Source organism: Quercus robur, chromosome 3 (genome assembly GCF_932294415.1).
Source record: "Quercus robur chromosome 3, dhQueRobu3.1, whole genome shotgun sequence".
Classification (NCBI taxonomy): Eukaryota; Viridiplantae; Streptophyta; class Magnoliopsida; order Fagales; family Fagaceae; genus Quercus; species Quercus robur.
In genome coordinates, this window is record NC_065536.1 from 59,471,869 (window position 1) to 59,493,926 (window position 22,058).

The 22,058-nt window shown below is 33.4% G+C and overlaps 1 protein-coding gene across 1 annotated transcript; it reads left to right on the forward strand.

The window, feature by feature from the left end:
• Positions 1–1,307: 1,307 nt before the first annotated feature.
• LOC126718630 (transcription factor MYB1R1-like) lies at positions 1,308–3,001 on the forward strand. The gene is made up of 3 exons (XM_050420934.1): positions 1,308–1,798; positions 1,972–2,183; positions 2,315–3,001. The coding sequence occupies exons 1-3, from the start codon at positions 1,501–1,503 to the stop codon at positions 2,717–2,719; spliced, it is 915 nt and encodes a 304-aa protein (XP_050276891.1). The 5' UTR covers positions 1,308–1,500; the 3' UTR covers positions 2,720–3,001.
• The last annotated feature ends 19,057 nt before the right edge of the window (positions 3,002–22,058 follow it).

Here is a 22,058-nt window from a genome sequence, read left to right on the forward strand (position 1 = left end):
CACGGTCCACATACAAAGGTTGAGGTACTAAAGAAGAGTGTAGGTGATGAGTGGGCTCCACGTTTTACTTATCCTCCACAACCCACGCCCACAGCTTGGGACAACAATTAAAATAAGGTTTGTGAGGACATCAACTATGAGACAACGAAATCTTTCTCAAAGCTTCAAAGGAGCAGCGAATATGCCCATTTAACGGTGGAGAAAACACTTTCCTCCTCCACCATCCCCTTTTAATTTTTTATTTATTTATGTATTTCTTTAGAGAAATCGTTTTTAATTTTCAACCTATAAAATCTGTTCCTGATGATTATTTTTTATTATTAAACCAATACACTGATTGGTTTTTTGATATAGACGGGACGTAGACACCAATCAGTTTTTTGATATAGACGGTGATCGAAACTCCAGATCTCTAATTCCACCACAAAAAACTTTACCAATTAAACTAGCTATAACCCACTTGTGGATTTTCATTTAATTTAAAAATTTTCTACATATTTTTTTGGTTTCCATTTAAACCCTCACCAATAATACTTAACTTTCAAGGTCAAGATAACTTAAAATGACCCTTATCTCAAATCAATTATCAAGTCATAAAAATCTGTTGTTCAATAGGCATTGGAGGATCATGCACAGTTGCACATGTTTCAAACCTCGACCACCCAAATACAAGAAACATTTATGATGAAATCCTAGAAGATAGGTGTTCATTTTGGATTAAGATAATATGATATATGTTAATTCATGATGATTGTTATTTATTATCATTATACATCTAAAGTCCAAACATACCAAATTAATTTTTTGACGTGATCTCTTATCCTCATGAATCATGAATTAGCTATTCACTAATTTGTTTCTTTGTTGAAACTTGACTTTATCTAAAATCATTACTAGATATATTTCTAAACAAAAAAACAAAATTTTGACAAAATGATTATATTAAATTAAAAAAAAATTACCTGTAGACAAATTGTATTTTTGTTTATTTGTTTATTATCATGCTTGGCAAACAGATGGGTTTCACCCAAATAAAAACAATGATGGGATATTATTACTAGAGCATTTGGCCTTGTTTACACCGATCGAGGAGGCGTGACAAAATTGGACGGTCCCAATTTATGATTTGAAAATACAAATGCACGAGATACGGTACATTATTGGTACAACTATATAATATAATATACAATGCACCCGCAAGTCATTTTAACACTTCCCAAGTAACCCAAAGAAACAAAAAAGTCCATGCCAAATTGCGCACAAACCCTAAATATTACCGTGTCTATATCAACCAAAGCAACCCTCATTACTCTTTTCCATTAGACTCCACAAATTCACATCCTCTCTCTCTCTCTCTCTCTCTCTCTCTACCTCCTTTTTTTCTTCTCTCTTCTTTGCATGGACTGAGAAAGAGAAAGACTATATTCCAATATTAATATATTCATTTCACCCTTTGCGTTCTCATATCATTTTGTGCTTTGTGCTTTTCCACCTACAAAGATGTCTCGCACGTGCTCACAGTGCGGGAACAACGGCCACAACTCGCGCACGTGCACGGAGGCTAGCGGTGGAGGCTGTGGTGGCGGTGCTGGTGGTGCTGGCGGCGCCGATGTGTCAGGAGAGAACGGAATCATGCTGTTTGGTGTGCGAGTCACTGAGGGAAACTCGTTTAGGAAGAGTGCTAGCATGACTAATCTCTCACAGTTCGACCAGCTGCCTCAAGATCCCAACGTCGAATCTGGCTATGCCTCCGACGACGTCGTTCACCCCTCCGGCCGTAGCCGCGAGCGCAAGAGAGGTGATATTTGATTTTACTATTTCTTATCAGTTTAAATCTGTTTAAGCTTTTAAAACCCGTAATGATTTATCTCATCATTTCCTATCAGTATGAACTTAATTCTCATCGCAAAAAAAGAAGTGATATTTGAGTTAGAATTAATTGTGTTTTTTTTGTCCTTTGTGTGTGTATAGGGGTGCCATGGACGGAAGAGGAGCACAGGCTATTCTTGCTGGGGTTGCAGAAGGTAGGGAAAGGAGATTGGAGAGGGATTTCTAGAAACTTTGTGAAAACGCGTACACCCACACAGGTTGCAAGCCACGCTCAGAAGTACTTTCTACGGAGGGCCAACCTGAATAGGCGACGCAGGAGATCTAGTCTCTTTGACATCACTACTACTGATACGGTAATAAAAGTGATACAGCAGATTTATATATCGTACATAATAAATCTCAACAAACAGTCAAGTTATTTTTCAACTTTTGTGTGTGGCAATTAATAATTTTTTTTGGTCATTTTTTGGATTTTGAATGACAGCTTATGGGTTCTTTAATGGAAGAAGAGCAAGTCCACCAAGAAACTGCTCCACTACCAAAGCCACAGCCACATTTAAGCCATAATCTCGGTGGGTTCCCAGTGTCAACTTTTCCTGTGACGCTCTCTCCAGTACCACACGTTGGTGAAAACCAAGTTGAAAATCTCTCTTTTATGAGGTTGACAAGTAAGCCCATTAGGCCAATACCAATTCTTCCAGTCCCTCCATCTTCAAAAATGGCTGAACTTAATCTGAATCAGAAGGAGACCTTGCCTTTGTCACTGAAGCTCTCTCCAGCATCGTCGGACGAGCAGTCACCGCCGCCACCGGGGAAGCACTCTTCGGCTTTTCAGGCCATGCCAGGCAACTTTAGCAGCAATGGGGATAGCATTATTAGTGTTGCTTGAAGAATTATTATTACATGTTAAAAAAAGTCTCTGTAAAGGTTGAAGAAGATGAAAGTTTGGATTAGATATAGATATGACTAAATTTAATTTGATTAGGCCAAGAAAAATTAGGTTATTAGTAGGTACTACTAGTACTAGGTGATTAATTGCTTGTCTGTATAGGTTTAGAAAAATACAGAGAAGAGGGCATGTCGTTTTCAACGTTGTGATGGATTCTTGTTTCATTTGTATGGTCGCTTTTGGGGTGAAATGATAAGAGCACCAGGTACCCTCTTGTTTCTATGGTCTGCTGGCATGTTGGAGCTTCAACTAGGCAAAAATATCTGAAAAGTTTGAATCTTTCTCTTTTATCTAATAATCCAAGCTATTAAATTCTGTTGCCTTTTCTGTTTCTTAGTTTGCTATAATTGAGTTATGAGTCATTCAAGAAAAAGGTCGATTAGCTTCATTACTGAAAATATTTATGGGAAATAATTAATGTGATTTTTATACATATTTACTGAAAATATTTATTATTAGACAAATAATTAATGTGATTTTTATACATATATATCACAATATTACTAGTGAAGTTTTAAGGAAGTACAGTAGTTGATATTGTCTTGACTTAATTATTATTTAAGAATAGGAAAAAAAAAAAAACTATTTTTACATTTCACTATTCATGTAAAGTGTACAATATTATAGTTATAAGAATTGTACACCTATTTCACCAAAAAAAAAAAAAAAAAAAAAAGAATTGTACACTTTCTCTAAATTATTGGAAAGCTAATGTTATTGTCAAAATTATATGGTTGCTTTTGATTAAGTTGTTCCTTAAACAATGACTTGCATGATATACCAAAAAGGACTGCAAAAACGGCAAAAACTTTCTTCAATCAATTGTGCCAAAAGGAGAAATACTAAATGTGCTTTATGCCTTTTCCTTTTGTAAGGTCGGTGCGTTTCCTTTACCACACTAGCTAGGTTAATTAAACATGCACGCTCGTTTTATCTTAGGTTCATGGGGATTACCTTTACGAAAAAAAAAATGCATCATGAAATATGACAAAGATTATGTGCTATAGTAGCTCTATTTTAAAAAAAGCATATATGCTGCAGTGCACTGTGCCAATGCAAATTTCCAAATGGTTTTTCATACAAGCTTCATGGTTCTGAAAGTTTTTAAAATAACGTTATTGCGTTTTACCTTTGTAAGCTATAGGGAAAAAAAATTATATACTACCATATTCTTCTCTGCAATGTAATGTCAAGAATTTGCCAAGTTTTGTAATATGCAAGGAAACTAGTAATGTGTTGCAGTAAAAATTGGCTATTTTGTCAAGATTCTTGTATCTCAATCAACATCTCTTTGTTATCAAGTGAGCTATTTTGAGTTTAAATTTTCTTCCTCCACTGTAACTATTAAATTTATCCAAAAAAAAAAAAAATAAAATAAAAGAGAAAGAAATAGGCAATTTTCCTGATTTTTTGGTATAAGTATTAATTTACACGGAGTAAATCAATTAAATCATAAAGATTTTCTTTATTTTAAATTAATCAATTTCATAAGTTTGATTAAATATTATAAATTCAAAAATATGTTAATATCCCATTATTTAAAACTTTAAATAATATAACATTATTTACACAAGTAAATGTAAAAAATATAATTTTATTTTTATTTTTTTTATGAAATAAACCCCTCTATTTAAAATAAGATGTTCTTTAATCCCTAACCACCAAATTGTACTACTACTACAAAAAATGTAAAATAAGATGATCTTTAATTCCTAACCACCAATATGATCTTTAATTCATAAGTTTGATTAAATATTATAAATTCAAAAATATGTTAATGTTCTATTATTTAAAATTTTAAATAATTTAACATCATTGATCATTTACACAAGTAAGTGTAAAAAATATAATTTTAATTATGAAATGGACTTCCTCTATTTAAAATAAGATGTTCTTTAATCCCATTCATAAAAAAGAAGATGTTCTTTAATCCCTAACCACCAAATTGTACTACTACTACTACCAAAAACAAATGTAAAATAAGATGATCCTTAATTCCTAACCACAAAACTACACTAGTATTCTAGAGTACCACTTTTTTTATAATTTCCACAGTTACTACTTATTACTATAGGGCATAGGCAGCGGAAAACTTAAGCTAGTTAGCAAGTCGTACCTCTCACTCCTTACATTACACGTGCTAAAAAATTAAGGCAAGTTGTCACGACAACAAGCAAGTGGATCTATGAGATGGTCCTACTGACAAAATTGGTGGCCAAATTTAAATTTATATGTACTCCAATGCATGCTAACAAAAGGACAAATGAAAATAGAGTAAAAGTAAATTTATAAAATATCATAAATAAGACAAATGAAAATAGAGTGATAGTAAATTTATAACATATCATAAATTTTATAAATTGATGTTTAAATTTTTTTTTTAAAATTTAGAAATTTATTTATTATATAGTTGATGTGTCACAAATTTTTATTTATTGTTTGTCTACTTAGTTTGTAAGATTATTGTAATAAAAGTGATAGTAATTTTAATAATTTCATGAAAAAAAAATCATATTAGAGAAGTCATAATTACACAAATTAAATAGTGATGTGTTTCATCTTGGCTAAACATGCCAAGTTGATAATTTTGTAAGTTAAATAGAGGAAAATCCTAATATAATTGAGTTAGTGGTGGTTCAAGATGTGTTGAATTTATCTTCTTTTTAATAAATTTTACAATCTTCCCATAAAAAAATAGTGATGCGTGTCATCTAAAAATTCTCAAAATTAATATCATTTTAGCAAATTAAAAATTATTATATGTCAATTGGATTTGAACACAAGTATTACTCAAATTTAAATAATATTTTATTAATATTTATCTTTAATAAAATTATAGATAATTATCAACAAATAAAAATCCTAGTAGAATTCTTTGAATTTTTTGAATTTGGTAAATTCAAAAGGATAGACCATAGTAAAAGTGTAAAACCACTCAGAAGATCACTATAAAATAGAGACATTGTTCTCTCAAGTATTGAAAGCCGGTCAAGTTCTAATGTTTTGAAGAACTTTAAAATCTCTCAATATTGAAGTTCTATCATATTCAAGCTGATCCAAATATTTGTCCTTTTTAAAAATCTTCAAGCTTAATCACTTTTGAAGACAATAAATAATTTTATGTATTTTTAAAAGAATAATAATCCAAAATTGTTATATAATATTTATCCAATCTACAACTACATTTACTAATTATAAGCCATCTGTTAACATCCGGGGTTTCAAGAAAATCTAGCATTTTACTATTGTTTTAATCATACACATGCATGAAAGAATATAAGGTTAATTGCACACTCTCTTGGGAAAATATATATATATATATATATATATATATAGAGTCTGTCATTTTTTTTTTAGTGAATTATTGTATCCATCTTAATTTCCCCGAATTAATTTGCCTATTTTGCTGAAACTGAAAACTTTTTACTAAAAGTACGATAGATAAAAGTAAGAGTTAGTCGAAATAGTACAGTAGTACTCATGAATAATAATAAAAATTAAACTAAACAATAAAATAAACTGGCAAAAATAATTCATTTCAAATGTACACGCAAAATGCAAAAACTCACATATCCTTAGCAACTTCTCTTGAATTCATTTAGCAAAAAAAAAAAAAAAAATCCTTCTCTTGAATTCAAAATTTTTAACATTAAATTCCTTTTCCTCAATTTTCGCACCAAAGAACTTTAGCATACCGCCAGCATTTAGGTGAGATGCAATCCTCTTGTATTGTGGTCCAGTTGGGTCAATGATGAAATGCCAAGTCATTAAAAAAAACATCTCAACTCTAAGTCAGCAAGCTGATGTGACAAACAAATCCCGTATCTTCTAAAACTCAAACACTAAACTTTTTTTTATTTATTTATTATTTTTCTTTGTCAACAAACACCCTAAACATCTATGGTGGAAACCTCTATAAACTAGAGCCTCACCGTACGATTGACAATAAGTTTATGCCTAAAATGACTACTAGGGAGAGGTTTCTGAAAGGAAAAAAAACAAGTTAGTGCACTATGTGAAGAATATTAAAGGAAGAACAAGAGTTTTGGGAATAATAGTAGCTTAAGGCCTAAAATTCTTTCTACGAGTGATTTGATATGAAGGCATAAGGTGGATATTTATAGGTTCAAACTAGAAGGGGTTTTGGGAGGGGTTCTAAAGCTCCCTAGATGATTCTACTACCCACCTTCAAGATTGAATTATTTTGGGACGTATTTATGGAAAATTAGGGTTTCTAAAGTAAGCAGCTTGCGTGGGCTTTGGAACCTTGCTTGGGTGCTTACACACCCACATGCATATACATGCTACGTTGAAAGCGTTGTTTCAAGAACTTCAAACAAGCATTTACATCTTGTATTAAATCCAAATTGGGTTAAACTTGTGTCCATTTTGAAACCTCAGATGTCCATTTTCCAATGAAACAAGTCTCACTCAAAAATTTGTTTTGATTCAAGAGATATTGGCAAAAGATTTAGAAAATTTCATTTTTTCAATATCAATTTTGAAGCAATTTTGCGCATTTTTGAATTGTAATTACTTCCAAACTATTGTGGTGGGACTTTTTTGTGTTTTGGCCTAGATTACTCCAACTATACCACGGCCCGTGATTCTAGGATAGGAAAGTCGCGACTGGCCTAACTGAAACACACCTTAGGCCAACTTGTGCACAAGTTGGGCCATCCCCGTATAGACGTGTCCTGGCAAGAACCTTGAACGTACCATGGGCTCATGGCAGGAAAAACTGTTGCAGATATTATAGCAGGAAACACGGTGCAATAGGATAACTAAAACATTTTTCTACTATTAACAATAATGTACGTTTTTAGACCCCTTAAACACAAACAGATTAACCTAGTTATTTAGCCAAGTGATTAATTTAGGTAAATTATGCAGATCTATGTTAACACAGATAAATCATATCATTTAAATAGTGCGGAAAATAAATAACACAATTATATGATAACCCAAGAAAACCAAACCGGTAAAAAACCTAGGGAGGATTTACCTTAGCTATCCTCAAGGTAAACAGATCCACTATGAAAGAATTGAAGTTTAGACAATGGCGACTTAGACCACTAACATCCTATTGCTACCTCGAGTAGGAAATTTACTACCACGACCATGTGACAGTTCCGAGTTCACGAACTACTTCTTTCTTGGATTCACAGCAACCACAAGTACTCCCACTTGTGTTTCTCTTTAAGCTCTTTGTGCAGCAACTGAAATGATCACCAAGCTCTCGACATCAATCTTGAGATTGGAAACCCTAAGTATGTATGAAGGCAAACACCTTTAGATCTCACAAGAGATTCATACACACAGCATAAACAACAACCTCAAAACGTGGTTAGGGTTTTTCCTTTTATACTTAAGGCAAAACATAAAACCCTACACGTTAAACGGGTTTGGGCTGAGTTGGAAATTTCTGCAGAAAAACAATCTGTATGAGCTTCGATAAATCGAGCTAAGTAGATTTACACAATAAATCCTGCAGTACACTTGATTCCAACTTTACACATAAACATACTTTGAGCAAGTCTAAAACAAGACTAAACGTTTTGATCATGGTTTGCCAACATTACAAAATAAAGTTCTAATACATTTAAACCTAAAGTCTTAGAAATCAACAAACTTCCCCTTTGGCAATCTGTGACAAAACTCAAAATAAACAAAATGCTCAAAGTTTACAAAAACAGACCATTACAATAACATTGCCCAACAAAAACAAATTCAACATAACTACTATCTATCAGTTGCAAGTGTAGACAACAGCACGACTAAATCAACTTGTATATACCTGTAACACTTAACAAACACATAAACGCATATGTGGAAAATAAAAGTAAAACAAAATAAATTCTTGATTTCACATAATCATAAACTACAAGACATATATCATGAATAACCTCATAAATATAAATCAATAATTAATGTATCATAATGTGAAACAAGAAACAGATATAAATACATCATAGTATCCCCCCTATCATAGACAACTTAAATAAAACATAAATACATCATGAGCCAAAAAATATAAATACAAGATGAAGCACCTAGATACAATCTAAAGCTCCAAATCTCCAAAACAACAAAAAACTCCCCCTATCAACAAAATCGCCTATCCAAATGTACTCTTCCTTTTTGTGACGAATTGCCAAAGGGCAATCACTCATCATTAAAAGGAGGTGGTGGAGGTGACCGTTTAATGCTTGCCAAATCTGCTCTTAAGGCCTGAAGCTCAGTAAGCACGTCCGCCAAAAGTTGACCATGAGTCACCTGAACGGTCATGACAGTGTCCAACGTACAACGAATGCTAGAAACATCCGAAGCAGAAGGTGGAGGATCAGCAGCAGCAATCGGATCAATGAACGCATCGGCAGTCGAATCACTTGAAGAAGGAGGAGGAGGAGGAAGGTGGCACCTATAGGAGTTATGATATGAATAGGTTCAGACACCGGAAACTTTTCTAAACCTAAATGTAACAAAATCCGATGAATAAAAAAGGGGAAAAACAGACCATGAGCAGTAGAACTACTCCTATGAACCTCAACCAAAGAACAAATGAAAAGATAGGAAAATTCATAGAAGCGTCTGTGAAAAGAGCATACAAAAATGCACACCTCTCTAAAGGAATAGTATGCAAATGAGAGATGGGCCAGATCGAATGGCAAGAAATCCGGAAAAAGAGATAATGAATTTCGGTAAACTCATGAGTGGTGATTCGAGGATCAGAACCCCACTGGATAGAAGTCCCAGAAAGATATGACATAATGTCATCAAGGAGAGGAGACTCATCGTAAGGATAAACATGATGCTGGACCTTAGGCACCATAAGAGCAGAGGCCACTACTATAGGAGTAATGGTGTACTCTACACCCCATATCCAACTTTTCACATACTGAGTGTTGGAATTATTAGAGTGGATAGAGAGGTTCGAGTAGAACTCTCTAATCAAGGTAGTCGGAGAAGGATGATCAACATCCAACAAAGGCAACCAGCCCTTACGCTCAAAATTTCTCCTAATATCCAGGTCAAGCTCATTTAAAACTACTTTCTTCTCAGCCCACACATTCCTAAAAATGTTCAGCTTCTCATAAGTTTCCTTGTTTTTCTCACTAAGAAACCTCTCACTATCAAAAGATGGAGCAGAAGAAGAAGAGGATGTCCTATGGGCTCTAGTCTTCCTAACCATGATACTAAAGAGCAGAAAGGATAGACAAAAAAGAGACAAAAGACAAAAACACAAAGAAAAATAAAGGGCAGACTGCATCAGACATAGTTAAAACAAAAATAATATAGAAAATAACAATCTGTATGATGCATGAACAGAATTAATGCATGATGCATGCTCTAATGCATTGAGAATAGTCCAATTACACTTTTAAAAACACAAAATTGGCTTGAACATAGAGTTTATACCAAAAATCCCAACAAATTGACCAATTGATCATTACACAAGTTAGATAACAGAATATAATGACCAAATTAATCAATCAAACAAGCCAATTTCATCAATTTATGCTTAATTGAACAAAATCCCCAATTCGGGTTGTTTCAAGCTCTAGAAAATTCAAATTTTCCCAATTCAACAAATTGATCAAATTAAACCACAAAGATCAGTTTAATAACATCCCATAATAAAAACCCAATGATCAATTTTGAAAGAATTGATTGAAAACACCAAAAACCCAAATTTTCCATAGGTTCGAAATTCTCCCCAAAATGCATGAAAAAATGCATGAAATATGAAAATAAATGAAAAAGGAGGGGCAAAAGTGTCTTACCGAAGTTAGAAGACAAAAACCCTTGAAAATTTTTGAGGGAAAACGACAAAAATCTTCCTTTGAATCTTGACCGATCGAAGAGAGAGAGAAAGAACTTTTGAAAAAGTTTGAATAGTGATAGAACACGTGAAAAACTTATGATTTTAAAAAAATCTCTGAACAATTTTTGATTGATCAAAAAACAGATTCGATCGATCGAAAATTACATTCAATTGATCCAGAACCAATCGAGCCAAGCAGATTCAAAACAAAATTTTAATCGTAATTTCGATCGGTCGAGAAACTGGTTTGATCGATTGAAATTCTGGAAAAAACAAATTTTTGAAAAACAGAGCATTTTAATGCAGAAACTCCTCAAAGCACAATATATTATGAATAAAATGCATGAGTATGAGATGAAATGTTTTTCAAAAACACTTGTATTGAACCCAGATCTCCCAAAAAATAAGATTTTCTATCAATATTTCCTTAAATCTCAAACAACAAACACATTTTGCATTAAAATCAAGTAATTTTCAATCTTGGATGGCCACAACAAAATCACACACAATAACATGTACAAAGTTTAGCAAATAGTAACTTGTATAGTGTGTGTAACTAGCAAAAGCTTGAGATATATGTGAGGTGATATGTAAATAGTAAGCAATCACAATTTCTACAAAATTCATCACATAAATTTGAAAGAGACTATCACCTAAAGAGTTACATCATATAACTCCCACATCTCCAAGAAAACAAGCTTGCAATTATGTAAGTTCCTTGATTTGCCTCATAATGTAACACCAATTTTATTTGATCAGTTACTTATCAAAATAGCCAAGATAATGTACACACTAATTTTAATTGATTGAATTTATTATATCCCAATAATGTACACACCAATTTTAGCATTTAAACCGATGCTACACCTTATGTTCTTTTTGTGCATGTGCTACACTTTCTCGAGCACAAAATCTTATAATATGCTTTAAGGTGTTCATAATTGGCTAATAAACAGTGGTGAGATAGTTATTTATGCATTTCTCAATAAGTTTAGGTCCAATAATCAAATGCATGTGACTTCACGATCAATATCAAGTGATCAAAAACTATAAACATCTTCCCACATAACATACACTACAAAGCTTATACTAGTAAAGTGCAATAAATAAGCTCATCCAAGCTAAATAAGGCACATAGACATGTTATGTAAAGATAATATGGCCAACCTTGATTTCAAATTCAAGAAAATAATGCAAAACACATATTGCTTCCCTTTTCCTCTTTTTTTATTTATTTTTGAAAAGAAGTAACAAAAACAACATAGCATGAAATGCATGAATGATATGAAATGCAATTTTTTTTTTAAAAAAAAGAAAGCAAAAACAACAAAGAGGAATGGTCACAAAGAATAGAACGATGAAGTGCAAGGACTATGAAAGCTAAAGAAGATCAGGGACACATAATCACACCAATTATTTGACGAAGTGTCTCAAATTTACTTCTATCAAGAGGTTTAGTGAAGATGTCAACATTCTGACGTTCAGTAGGGATATACTCAAGAGCCACAATCTTTCTTTCAACAAGATCCCTAATAAAATGATATCTAATCTCTATGTGTTTAGTCTTAGAGAGTTGAACAGGGTTCTTAGAGATACCAATAGCACTAGAATTATTACAATAAACAACTATGGTGTCTTGTGTTATCCCATAATCACTAAAAAACTCTTTCATCCAAAGAACCTGTGAACAACAACTTCCAGCAGCAATATATTCTGCTTCTGTAGTAGACAAAGAGATAGAATTTTGCTTTTTACTCATCCAAGCAACAAGATTGGCTCCTACATAAAAACACCCACTGGTGGTGCTTTTTCTATCATCGACATTGCCAATCCAATTTGAATCAGAAAAACTAGTAAGAGGCAAATTTGACTTTTTGCTATAGAACAATCCATAATCACAAGTTCCACTAACATATTTTATGATTCTTTTAACAGCATTCAAATGTGAAACCTTAGGATTAGATTGAAATCTAGAGCATACACTAACACTGAAAGTAATATCAGGACGACTTGCAGTTAAATACAACAGATAACCAATCATGCTTTTGTATAATGTAACATCAACAGACTCATCCGATGAATCATTGGTTAACTTTGCATTAGCAACTATTAGTGTTCTAGCATATGTAGCCTTGTCAAGTCCAAATCTCTTGACTAGATTTCTAGCATACTTAGCTTGGTTGATGTAGATTCCAGAATCCATTTGCTTCACCTGCAATCCCAAGAAATAAGTCAGTTCATCAACCATATTCATTTCAAATATCACCTTCATTTCATCTGCAAAAGATTGAGCAAGAGAATCATTAGTAGCATAAAAAACAATATCATCAACATAAATTTGAGCTACTACAAAATAATCATTATCCTTTCGTATGGTATCTGCAAATCCTCTTTTCAATCCATGTTCAGTGAGCTAAGTAATTAACCTATCATACCACGCCCTGGGAGCTTGTTTCAAACCATAGAGGGCTCTCTTCAACTTGTAGACATTATCCGGTCTGTGAGGATCAACAAAAATCTTTAGTTGTTCAACATATACCTCTTCTTGCAACATTCCATTCAAGGATTCCAGTCTTGCTACCTGTGCAAAAGTCTCATCAAAATCAATCCCTTCCACTTGTGTGTAACCTTGAGTAACAAGTCTTGATTTATTTCTAATAACTATACCATGTTTATCTGACTTGTTCTTAAAAATCCACTTAGTTCCAATCACATCCACTCCCTTTGGTCTAGGAACTAATTCCCACATATCATTTCGAACAAATTGTTGAAGTTCTTCATGCATGGAATTAACCTAATCAGCATCTTGAAGTGCTTCATCCACCTTTTTCGGTTTAAATTGGGATAGATAGCATGAGTGAGTATATTTGTGATAGGGTGATTTAACTTTACTCTAGAAGATGGACCTTTGACCAGAGATATGGAGGTACCTTTTGTTCTAATGAAGGACTAGGCTCTCTTTGTTCTTGTCGAGTTTCATGAACCGGTGTAGATGGTTCTGAACTTGATGGTACTGAAACAGTATCATTCAACAATAGTAGCTCTTTATCACTATGCTTCCCAACATAATCATCAGGAATAGAATCCTCAACCTCCATAGTCTTTTCTTAAACCAGAATAGTATTTTCTGAATGAGGTTCTGAACATAGTTCATCATTAATCACCACATTTGAAGACTCCATGACTGTTTTAGTTCTTAGATTGTATACTTTGTATGCTCTACTAGTGGATGAGTATCCCATAAAGTATCCCTTGTTGCTTTTTACATCAAAATTTTCTAGGTTCTCTCTATCATGCAGAATGTAACAGTCACTGTCAAATATCCGGAAGTATTTGACAACATGCTTCTTTTCTCTCCAGAGTTCATAGGAAGTTTTCTTGGAATCAGGTTTGAAATACACTCGATTAAATGTATGGCAAGCAGTGTTAACAGCTTCTCCCTAGAAGGATTTGGGCAATTTTTTGTTGTGTAACCTGACACGAGCCATCTCTTGAACAACCCTATTCTTCCATTCCACTATTCCATTTTGTTGTGGTGTCTTGGGTGAAGAGAACTCTTGATGTGTGGCTTGATCATTGCAAAAGGTAGCCAGTTTTGTGTTTTCAAATTCTCTTCCATGATCACTTCTAATTCTAGCTATCACTGTGCCTTTCTCAACTTGCAATTTCTTGCACAAGTGTATCATCTTTTCAAGAGCTCCAGTTTTATCTCTCAAAAGCACAACCCAAGTATATATAGTAAAATCATTCACAACAACTAGAATATACTTCTTTCCACTTAAACTCTAAACTTTGGCAGAACCCATGAGATCAATGTGCAACAACTCAAGAGGTCTGGAAGTTTGAACTTTAGTTACAGACAGATGCTTGGACTTCACTTGTTTACCCATCTGACATGGTCCACAGATGCACTTTTCTATCTTTTCAAACTTGGGCAAACTAATAACTGCATCACACTTGAAAATCTTCTCTAATTGCTTGTGACTTACATGTCCCAACCGTTGATGCCATAAGTCTACTTGATTGATCTTTGCACTGAAACACTTGTTGCTTATACTAGGTGTTATACCGTAACAGTTGTCAGCTATCCTCACACTAATACACATATAGTCACCTCCTCTATCAAGTACCTCACATTCATACTTGGTGAAGAGAACATTCAGTCCATTGTCACAAATATGACTGATGCTAAGTAAGTTAGCCTTCAACCTATCAACATACCAAACATCTTCAAAAACTGGCAACCCTGGAATGTCCACAGTTCTAATGCCTCTGATCACAGATTTACTTCCATTTCCAAACGTGATTGTCCCAATCTTTCCTTCAAAGAGTGTCTTGAATAAAGCTTTATTTCCTATGATATGTTTGGAACAACCACTATCCAAATACCAAAGACAAGAATCATGTGCCTTTAAGGCGGTTAAAGCAGTATAACACATATAATTATCATCACATGTAATTATACCAAGATGCTCAAGGAAAGACTTAATAAAAGCAACAAAAGACACAAACCAAAAGTAGACAAAATGGAATAGTAGTAATAAGGACTTCCAAGAATCTATGACAGCAAGGGTCAAGAATCAACTCTTAGATCAAAGGATCTAAAAAATAGAGCTAACCTGCTTTGATACCACTTGTATGTTTTTAGACCCCTTAAACACCAACAGATTAACCTAGTTATTTAGCCAAGTGATTAACTTAGGTAAATTATGTAGATCTAGGTTAACACAAATAAATCATATCATTGAAACAGTGTGGAAAATAAATAACACAACGATATGATAACTCAGGAAAACCAAACCGGTAAAAAACCTGGGGAAGATTTAACCTAGTTATACTCAAGGTAAAACAGATCCACTATGAAAGAATTGAAATTTACACAATAGCGACTTAGACCACTAACATCCTATTGCTACCTCGAGTAGGAAACTTACTACCATGACCACGTGACAGCTCCGAGTCCACAGACTACTTCTTTCTTGGATTCATAGCAACCACAAGTACTCCCACTTGTGTTTCTCTTTAAACTCTTTGTGCAGCAACTGAAACGATCACTTATGGCACGTTTGGTAGACTGTAATAGGCACTGTAATGTAATAGTTATTCTTATGGTTTAGCTATTCAATAGTTTGGTTAAGTTTTTATTACAGGGAATAGTCATTCCTTATGAATAGCTATTTTTTAAAATGAGGAATAATTATTCCTCTCTAAAAGGATTGTAATAGCTATTCCTTAGTAGATGTAATAATTTCTAACATTAATATATTTCCAAATAAATAAACTTTTCATATTCACCTAACAATTATGGAAATAAAAAATCATAAAAAAATAACTCATCTCTCTAAAATTTAAAATATATTATTTTCTAGGAAATATAATTGTATGAATGAGATTTTTCCTAAAATAAATCATAAGTTTTATTCTAATATTACAACTCACAACCAAACTAATGAATAGGTTTAGTTATTTCATTACAACACATTTTATTCTTGGTAATAAAGATTACCATTCCTGTTGTAATCCACATTCAGTGTACCAAACGTACCCCAAGTTCTCGACATCAATCTTGAGATTGGAAACCCTAAGTATGTATGAAAGCAAACACCTCTAGATCTCATAAGAGATTCTTACACACCGCATAAACAACAACCTCAAAACGTGGCTAGGGTTTTTCCTTTTATACTTAAGGCAAAATATAAAACCCTACACGTCAAACAGGCTTGGGCTGAGTTGAAAAATTCTGCAGAAAAACAATCTACACGAGTTTCGATTGATCGAGTCTAATTCTCGATCGATCAAACTAGGCAGATTTATACAATAAATCCTGTAATACACTCGATTCCAACTTTATACATAAATATACTTTGAGCAAGTCTAAAACAAGACTAAATATTTTGATCATGGTTTGCCAACATTATAAAATGAATTTCTAATACATTTAAACCTAAAGTCTTAGAACCCAACAAATAATATATGAATAACACCACAAAGGAAGACATAACAATATGGTTACGAATGATAAGGTCGCGGCAAAAAGAACTTAACAGTAAGATAACAAGTTAGTCATTCATCAGTAAAATAGGATTCATCTGCCAAAGGAATTGGCTTAGTTGTTCAGTGGACGGAAGCCCAAAAAGGAGCCGATCTCTAATGTGGGTAACCTCAGAGGGAATTCCTGCTGTAGAGGTTACTCACTTTGGAAAGGACCTAGATGGCTAAAATTTGAGTTCTTAACTTATCAGAGAGTAGGTCTATTGAGAGGGAGAAAAATGGGTAACCTATTTATGCATGCCTCTATTCCTAGCACTCACTTTTCTTCTCTCTCTTTTTGGATTTCTGTAATTTTCCCTTTCTTCTTTGTTTACTCTATTTTCTTTTCTTTCTTTCTATCTCTCTGTTTTTTGTTTGCCATTGTTCCTCCTTCTTTCACTGTTCACGACTATAGCCTTTTATATTGCCTGCCATGACAGGATTTACTATTTTTACCCTTCAACCACTTTTGGCTCGTTATAAGTGTCCTTCCAAGACTGACCATTGGCCCGCCAGGTGCCAGCCACCACCACTACACTATGTTGGTTGCACCATGTCTCATTCCCAAACAGAAGTGGTTTTGTTTTGTCTCCTACCTCCCTTAACACTCTCTTCCAGATAAGGGTTAAACCTTTCCCTGACCACCCTCTATGGTATGCATTTAGTGATTATAGCTCATGTTTACTTCTTTTAGGTGAGATGTCATCCTAGTAGGACATTTCTCCCAAAAGAGCTTGAGTGGGAACCCTAAAATAGGCTTTCCTTTCTCCCTACTGCCCGACCATACCTTCTCATACCTCTAACTCATGGCCCACCTCCCTTGTATTGGTTGGGTACAGATAGGTGGTGCCTGAGCCTTATGTGCATGCTCTACTTCCGTTTAAATCCATCACTTTTTTGGCCTTCACGCATTTGCCATTGCCTCCGCGTTTGTTTGATTCCGCTACACGTTCTGGTATTTGTTTAACTCTCGTGGTGTGAATGATACATGGGCCTTTAGGCTTTCGTTCTCTGCATTTCATCTCCTCTTCGGGTTGAGCATTGTTTGGGTGTGGACTCTCTCCCTCTTACCTGGCCTATGTTCCCTTTTATCCTGTGTTTGTGGGTTGGTTAGTGCTCCTGTTATGCCACTGCGTTGTTCCTGCTGTGATATCACTTATCCTTTTACCTTGTTGTTACCTCTAGGCTTACAGGCTGGAGATCCTGCCTGTCCATTTCTTACATTCCTTTCTTCTTTTGGGCCTTATTGGACAGCATTCCTGCTGGGCCAGCCCATTTCGTGCCTTGGGCTTCCTTAGCCCATTTCATTCCTTGGGCATCCTCGGCCCATTTCATTCTTCCTTACCTCTTTCACTCTCATGGGTTTTTGCTAAATCTTTTGGGATTCCCCGACCCAATTACCACATCCTTACCTTTTGGGCTTATTGGCCTTTGTGCCAACCCTATAAATTTACTAATTCCCTTCTTGGACTTGCCCAGCCCATTTTACTTTCTCTCCATCTCTTACAATTCCCATGAGTTTACTACTTCATTCCTGGGCTTCCTTGGCCCATTTGCTTTCTTCCTAGCCACTTATTATTTCTGTGGGCTTGTTGACCATCATTCCTACCATTTTGGCCTAATGGTCTTTATTTTACTATTTTCTTTCTCCATTTCTTTCGTATTGTTGGGCTTCTTTTACCATTGGGCTCTTTTGTCAAAAGTGGGCATCAACAACTATTAAGAATACCTTAATTACCATTGGTTGACATTTTTAAAACTTCTCACTAAGGATGGAGATTTAAGATTATCAACAAATACAAAGTGGGGTGTCTACATAATTCATGATAATAAGGATTGGAAGACGCTAAACAAGCAATATGTCAAGGAATGAGAAGATATTGTGTATTGTAGTTTCACCAAACCTTGGATTGATGAACTTGACATCCACAACTCTCTCTCTCTCTCTCTCTAAAGGAAAACTTTTTGCACAGGCTATGTTTGCTTTGGTATTGTGGAAATCATTGTTTGAACTTTGAAGGTTTTTCTTCCCCCCCACACCCCCCCCCCCCCCCCAAAAAAATTGAACTTCTTTTTTAGAGGGAAAAAAAATTGAACTTAAAAATACTAATTGGTTGTTTCAGTTAAAAGAATATTGGTCATTTTGGGAACATAATGCTGTGTTCGAGTAATTTAGTACTTTCAAATATTTGACTATCTGTGTGTGTGTGTGTGTGTGTTTTTTTTTTTTTAATTTTTTTATTTTAATACTCGGCAACAATATTTGGTTTTTAGTTAAAAGAATGAATTTTATTGATTTGTAGCTAATGGGAAAATCAACTTCAATATTTGACTTTTCCATAAGAAAATTTTAAATAATTCAAAGACAAGGTTGATGATGTAGCATACCTCCGTTACTGATATCTTAGTTTTTGAAAATTTGTATGCAAAATCACAAAAAATTAAAATCAATCAAATTAATATTACTTCTTTCAAGTTTGATCTTAAATTTCATTCACAAATCTAGGAGTATATGTTGATCAGTGTGATGAAACCTATTAATCAATAATTATTTTATGACTTTTATTTTGTTTATATTTTATTAATATTGAATAGATTCAAGTTTTATTTTCATATATTAATTAATTTAAATATTAGTATATTCATCATTTTGATTAAAAAAAAATTGGGTTTATCCTTGACCCCAAAGATAAAATATTGGTTTGTCCATGTCTTTGAACCAAGAAAGGCAGTTGAAAACTTGAAATAGCCCATGATGATTTCTCATTAAGCTAACAATACTAACATTGCACACATGAAAAAGTACAAAACTTCTATCCAATACTCCAATATATTAATGGGACACAATGATGAAACATAGTCAATTTTAAACATGTGTTGTGGCCAATACATTGGAACATTGATGCAAGCCAAACCCCACGGAAAATGGCTTGCATCAATCAAAATCAATCAAATTAATATTAGTTCTTTCAAGCTTGATCTTAAATTTCATTCACAAATGTTGTATATATAGGTATATACAAGGATAGGTTGTAATAATGATGTTTAAGTTTGAAGAATATGGTTTCATAAAGTAAAAATTCAAGTTTTGGAATTTTCTAGAATTTTCTAAGTGAAAATTCAAAAATCTGAATTTTCTAGAATTTTCTGTAGAATTTTTTGGTGACTGTTCAAAAAGGTTAAAGAGGTTTCAATTTTTGTTAATCGTTTTATGAAAAAAAAATAACCAACTATCCATACGTGCCTTTTCATGAAACATAACCCTACGGGTATGAATAGAGGCCTATGTTCATTTGAAAAAATAACTAACTCTCCATACGTGTCATTTCGTAAAACATAACCCTATGGGTCTAAATAGATAAACACAAGAAATCTTGTGGTTATTCTCCAGAATTGTTATCTGTAGAACACAACATCTTGGTTGTATCCTGGAGACAAATTTGTAATAACCCTTTAGCAACAAAAGTGTGGGTGGCAAATATTGTCTAAGGAAAACGATATAGTGTCTCCAAGTTATCTATTTTCTGTTTGTCTTTTATATTAATTTTTGTCTTCTATTATTACTTTATGTAATATCCCCAACAATCTTAGACAATATTTGACCACAAGATAAGGAGTAAATGATAGTACAACTTTGAAGATATTGAACCATGTTTTGGTGAAATTGGATAATTCTGATGGAACCAATTTTACACAGTAGAAAGAGTAATTGGCTTGGATTTTAAGAGTTGTTCAAATGATAAATCGATCATAAAGAAGATTCAATGGAACAAGAAGATTCAATGGAATAAGGCTTAAAGAAACAAGTTTCTTTGTTGGCAAGACAAGGTGATGATTCTTTCACATTGTGAATGCATTAAAAGCCACGTTCATAGTTTGAACATTGAAGGTGAGAATTTCTTGTTCATGGCAATTTGAGTTTCAAATTGATTGATGAGTTTCTTTGTTAGAATCTTTGCATGTGTTGCGAATTTATGTACAACTTGAGAATTCTAACATAGAAGCATTTATGAAATGATATCTGTGAAATAACTATTTTTTTTTGCATCGTTTGGAATCTTAGTATTGAAACTAAGTAATTCTGGGAGGTTTTCGATTTGTGGGCTTCTTGTTATCACAAGAAAGTTAGAACTTCAGTATATGGGTTATCATGTTTTCTATGATTTCTTATTGAAATTGCTATCAACAAGTTCAGTCTTTTCTTGTGTTGAATAGACGTGGAGTATAAACATTAATTGATGTTTTAATAGAATTTTTGATGCTACTGTTTTTCATTAGTAACCATGTGAATGAAAAACACTACGGACACCCACCCACCTTGATGGTTTTGATAGACATCTTGATTGATTTTATATGGCATGATTGGTTTTAAGTCATTTATAGGTATATATATTTGACTTATCATTCCTTTGATAATTGATATTAATTTCATAGGTTGAATAGTGCTTCTTATGACAAGAAGAATATGTCATGTTTCCTTTGTGGAAAGAAAGACCATTACTTTTGAGAATATAAATTCTTAAAAAATAAGAAGGATAAAGATGGAAATGCTAATGAAACAATTGTCATTAAGGACATTATTGCTATGGTAAGTGATGTATGTAATAAAGATCACTATATTTCATATGGCTATAGTTATAAATCCTTCCAATTGGTGGTTTGATTCGGGTGTAAACTACAAGGCAAAATTCAAGACTTATAAGGATTCCTCCATAGAACTAGAGGTGCTTGTGGATATCCACAGTAAGGAAAAAGTTCATGGAAAGTGCATTTTTGAATTGAAATTGAGTTTTGGCAAGAAGTTCTCTTAGCCAATGCTATGATTTTCACACCTCATATCAAGAGAAGCCAATTTGTTATTTAAGAATGGTCTTGTTCAAGTATGGGACATTAGTAGGCAATGGATATGCTACTAATGATATGTTCAAACTTAGTATTATTTATCAATATGTTTTGGTTGTGCTTATATTATTTGTGGCATGCTATATTGAGATTTTTAAATTTCAAATTCTTGAAATTTATGTCAAAACATGATATAATTTATATAAGCATGATGATTTGAATTGAATGGTGTATTAACTAGAAATAGTGAATATTTCTAAGTGTCTATTCTTTTTTGTGAGGAACATGTCATAATACACCAAAATGCAGTCCCTTATACACCCTAATAAAATGGTTTGGTCAAAAGAAAGAACTTTATTTGATATGGTGAATGCCATTAACTTGAGTGCAATCAGCTAAGTTCCTATCTAATCAATGGGAAGAAGTTTTGCTTAGTATATGCTATATGCATAATAGAGTTTCATCTCAAAGGTATTTCATATGTGTTATGAGATGAGAAAGTGACCAAATGCTTATCATTTTAAACTGTAGGGGTTTTTAACCTCTTATAAAATGATAGACCAAAGAAAACTAATTAGTCGA

Coding starts and splice junctions, on each gene's coding strand:
- LOC126718630 (XM_050420934.1), top strand. CDS start 1,501: ATGTCTCGCACGTGCTCACAGTGCGGGAACAACGGCCACAACTCGCGC. Junction 1,799..1,971: donor TAGCCGCGAGCGCAAGAGAG/GTGATATTTGAT, acceptor GTGTGTGTATAG/GGGTGCCATGGACGGAAGAG. Junction 2,184..2,314: donor ACATCACTACTACTGATACG/GTAATAAAAGTG, acceptor TTTGAATGACAG/CTTATGGGTTCTTTAATGGA.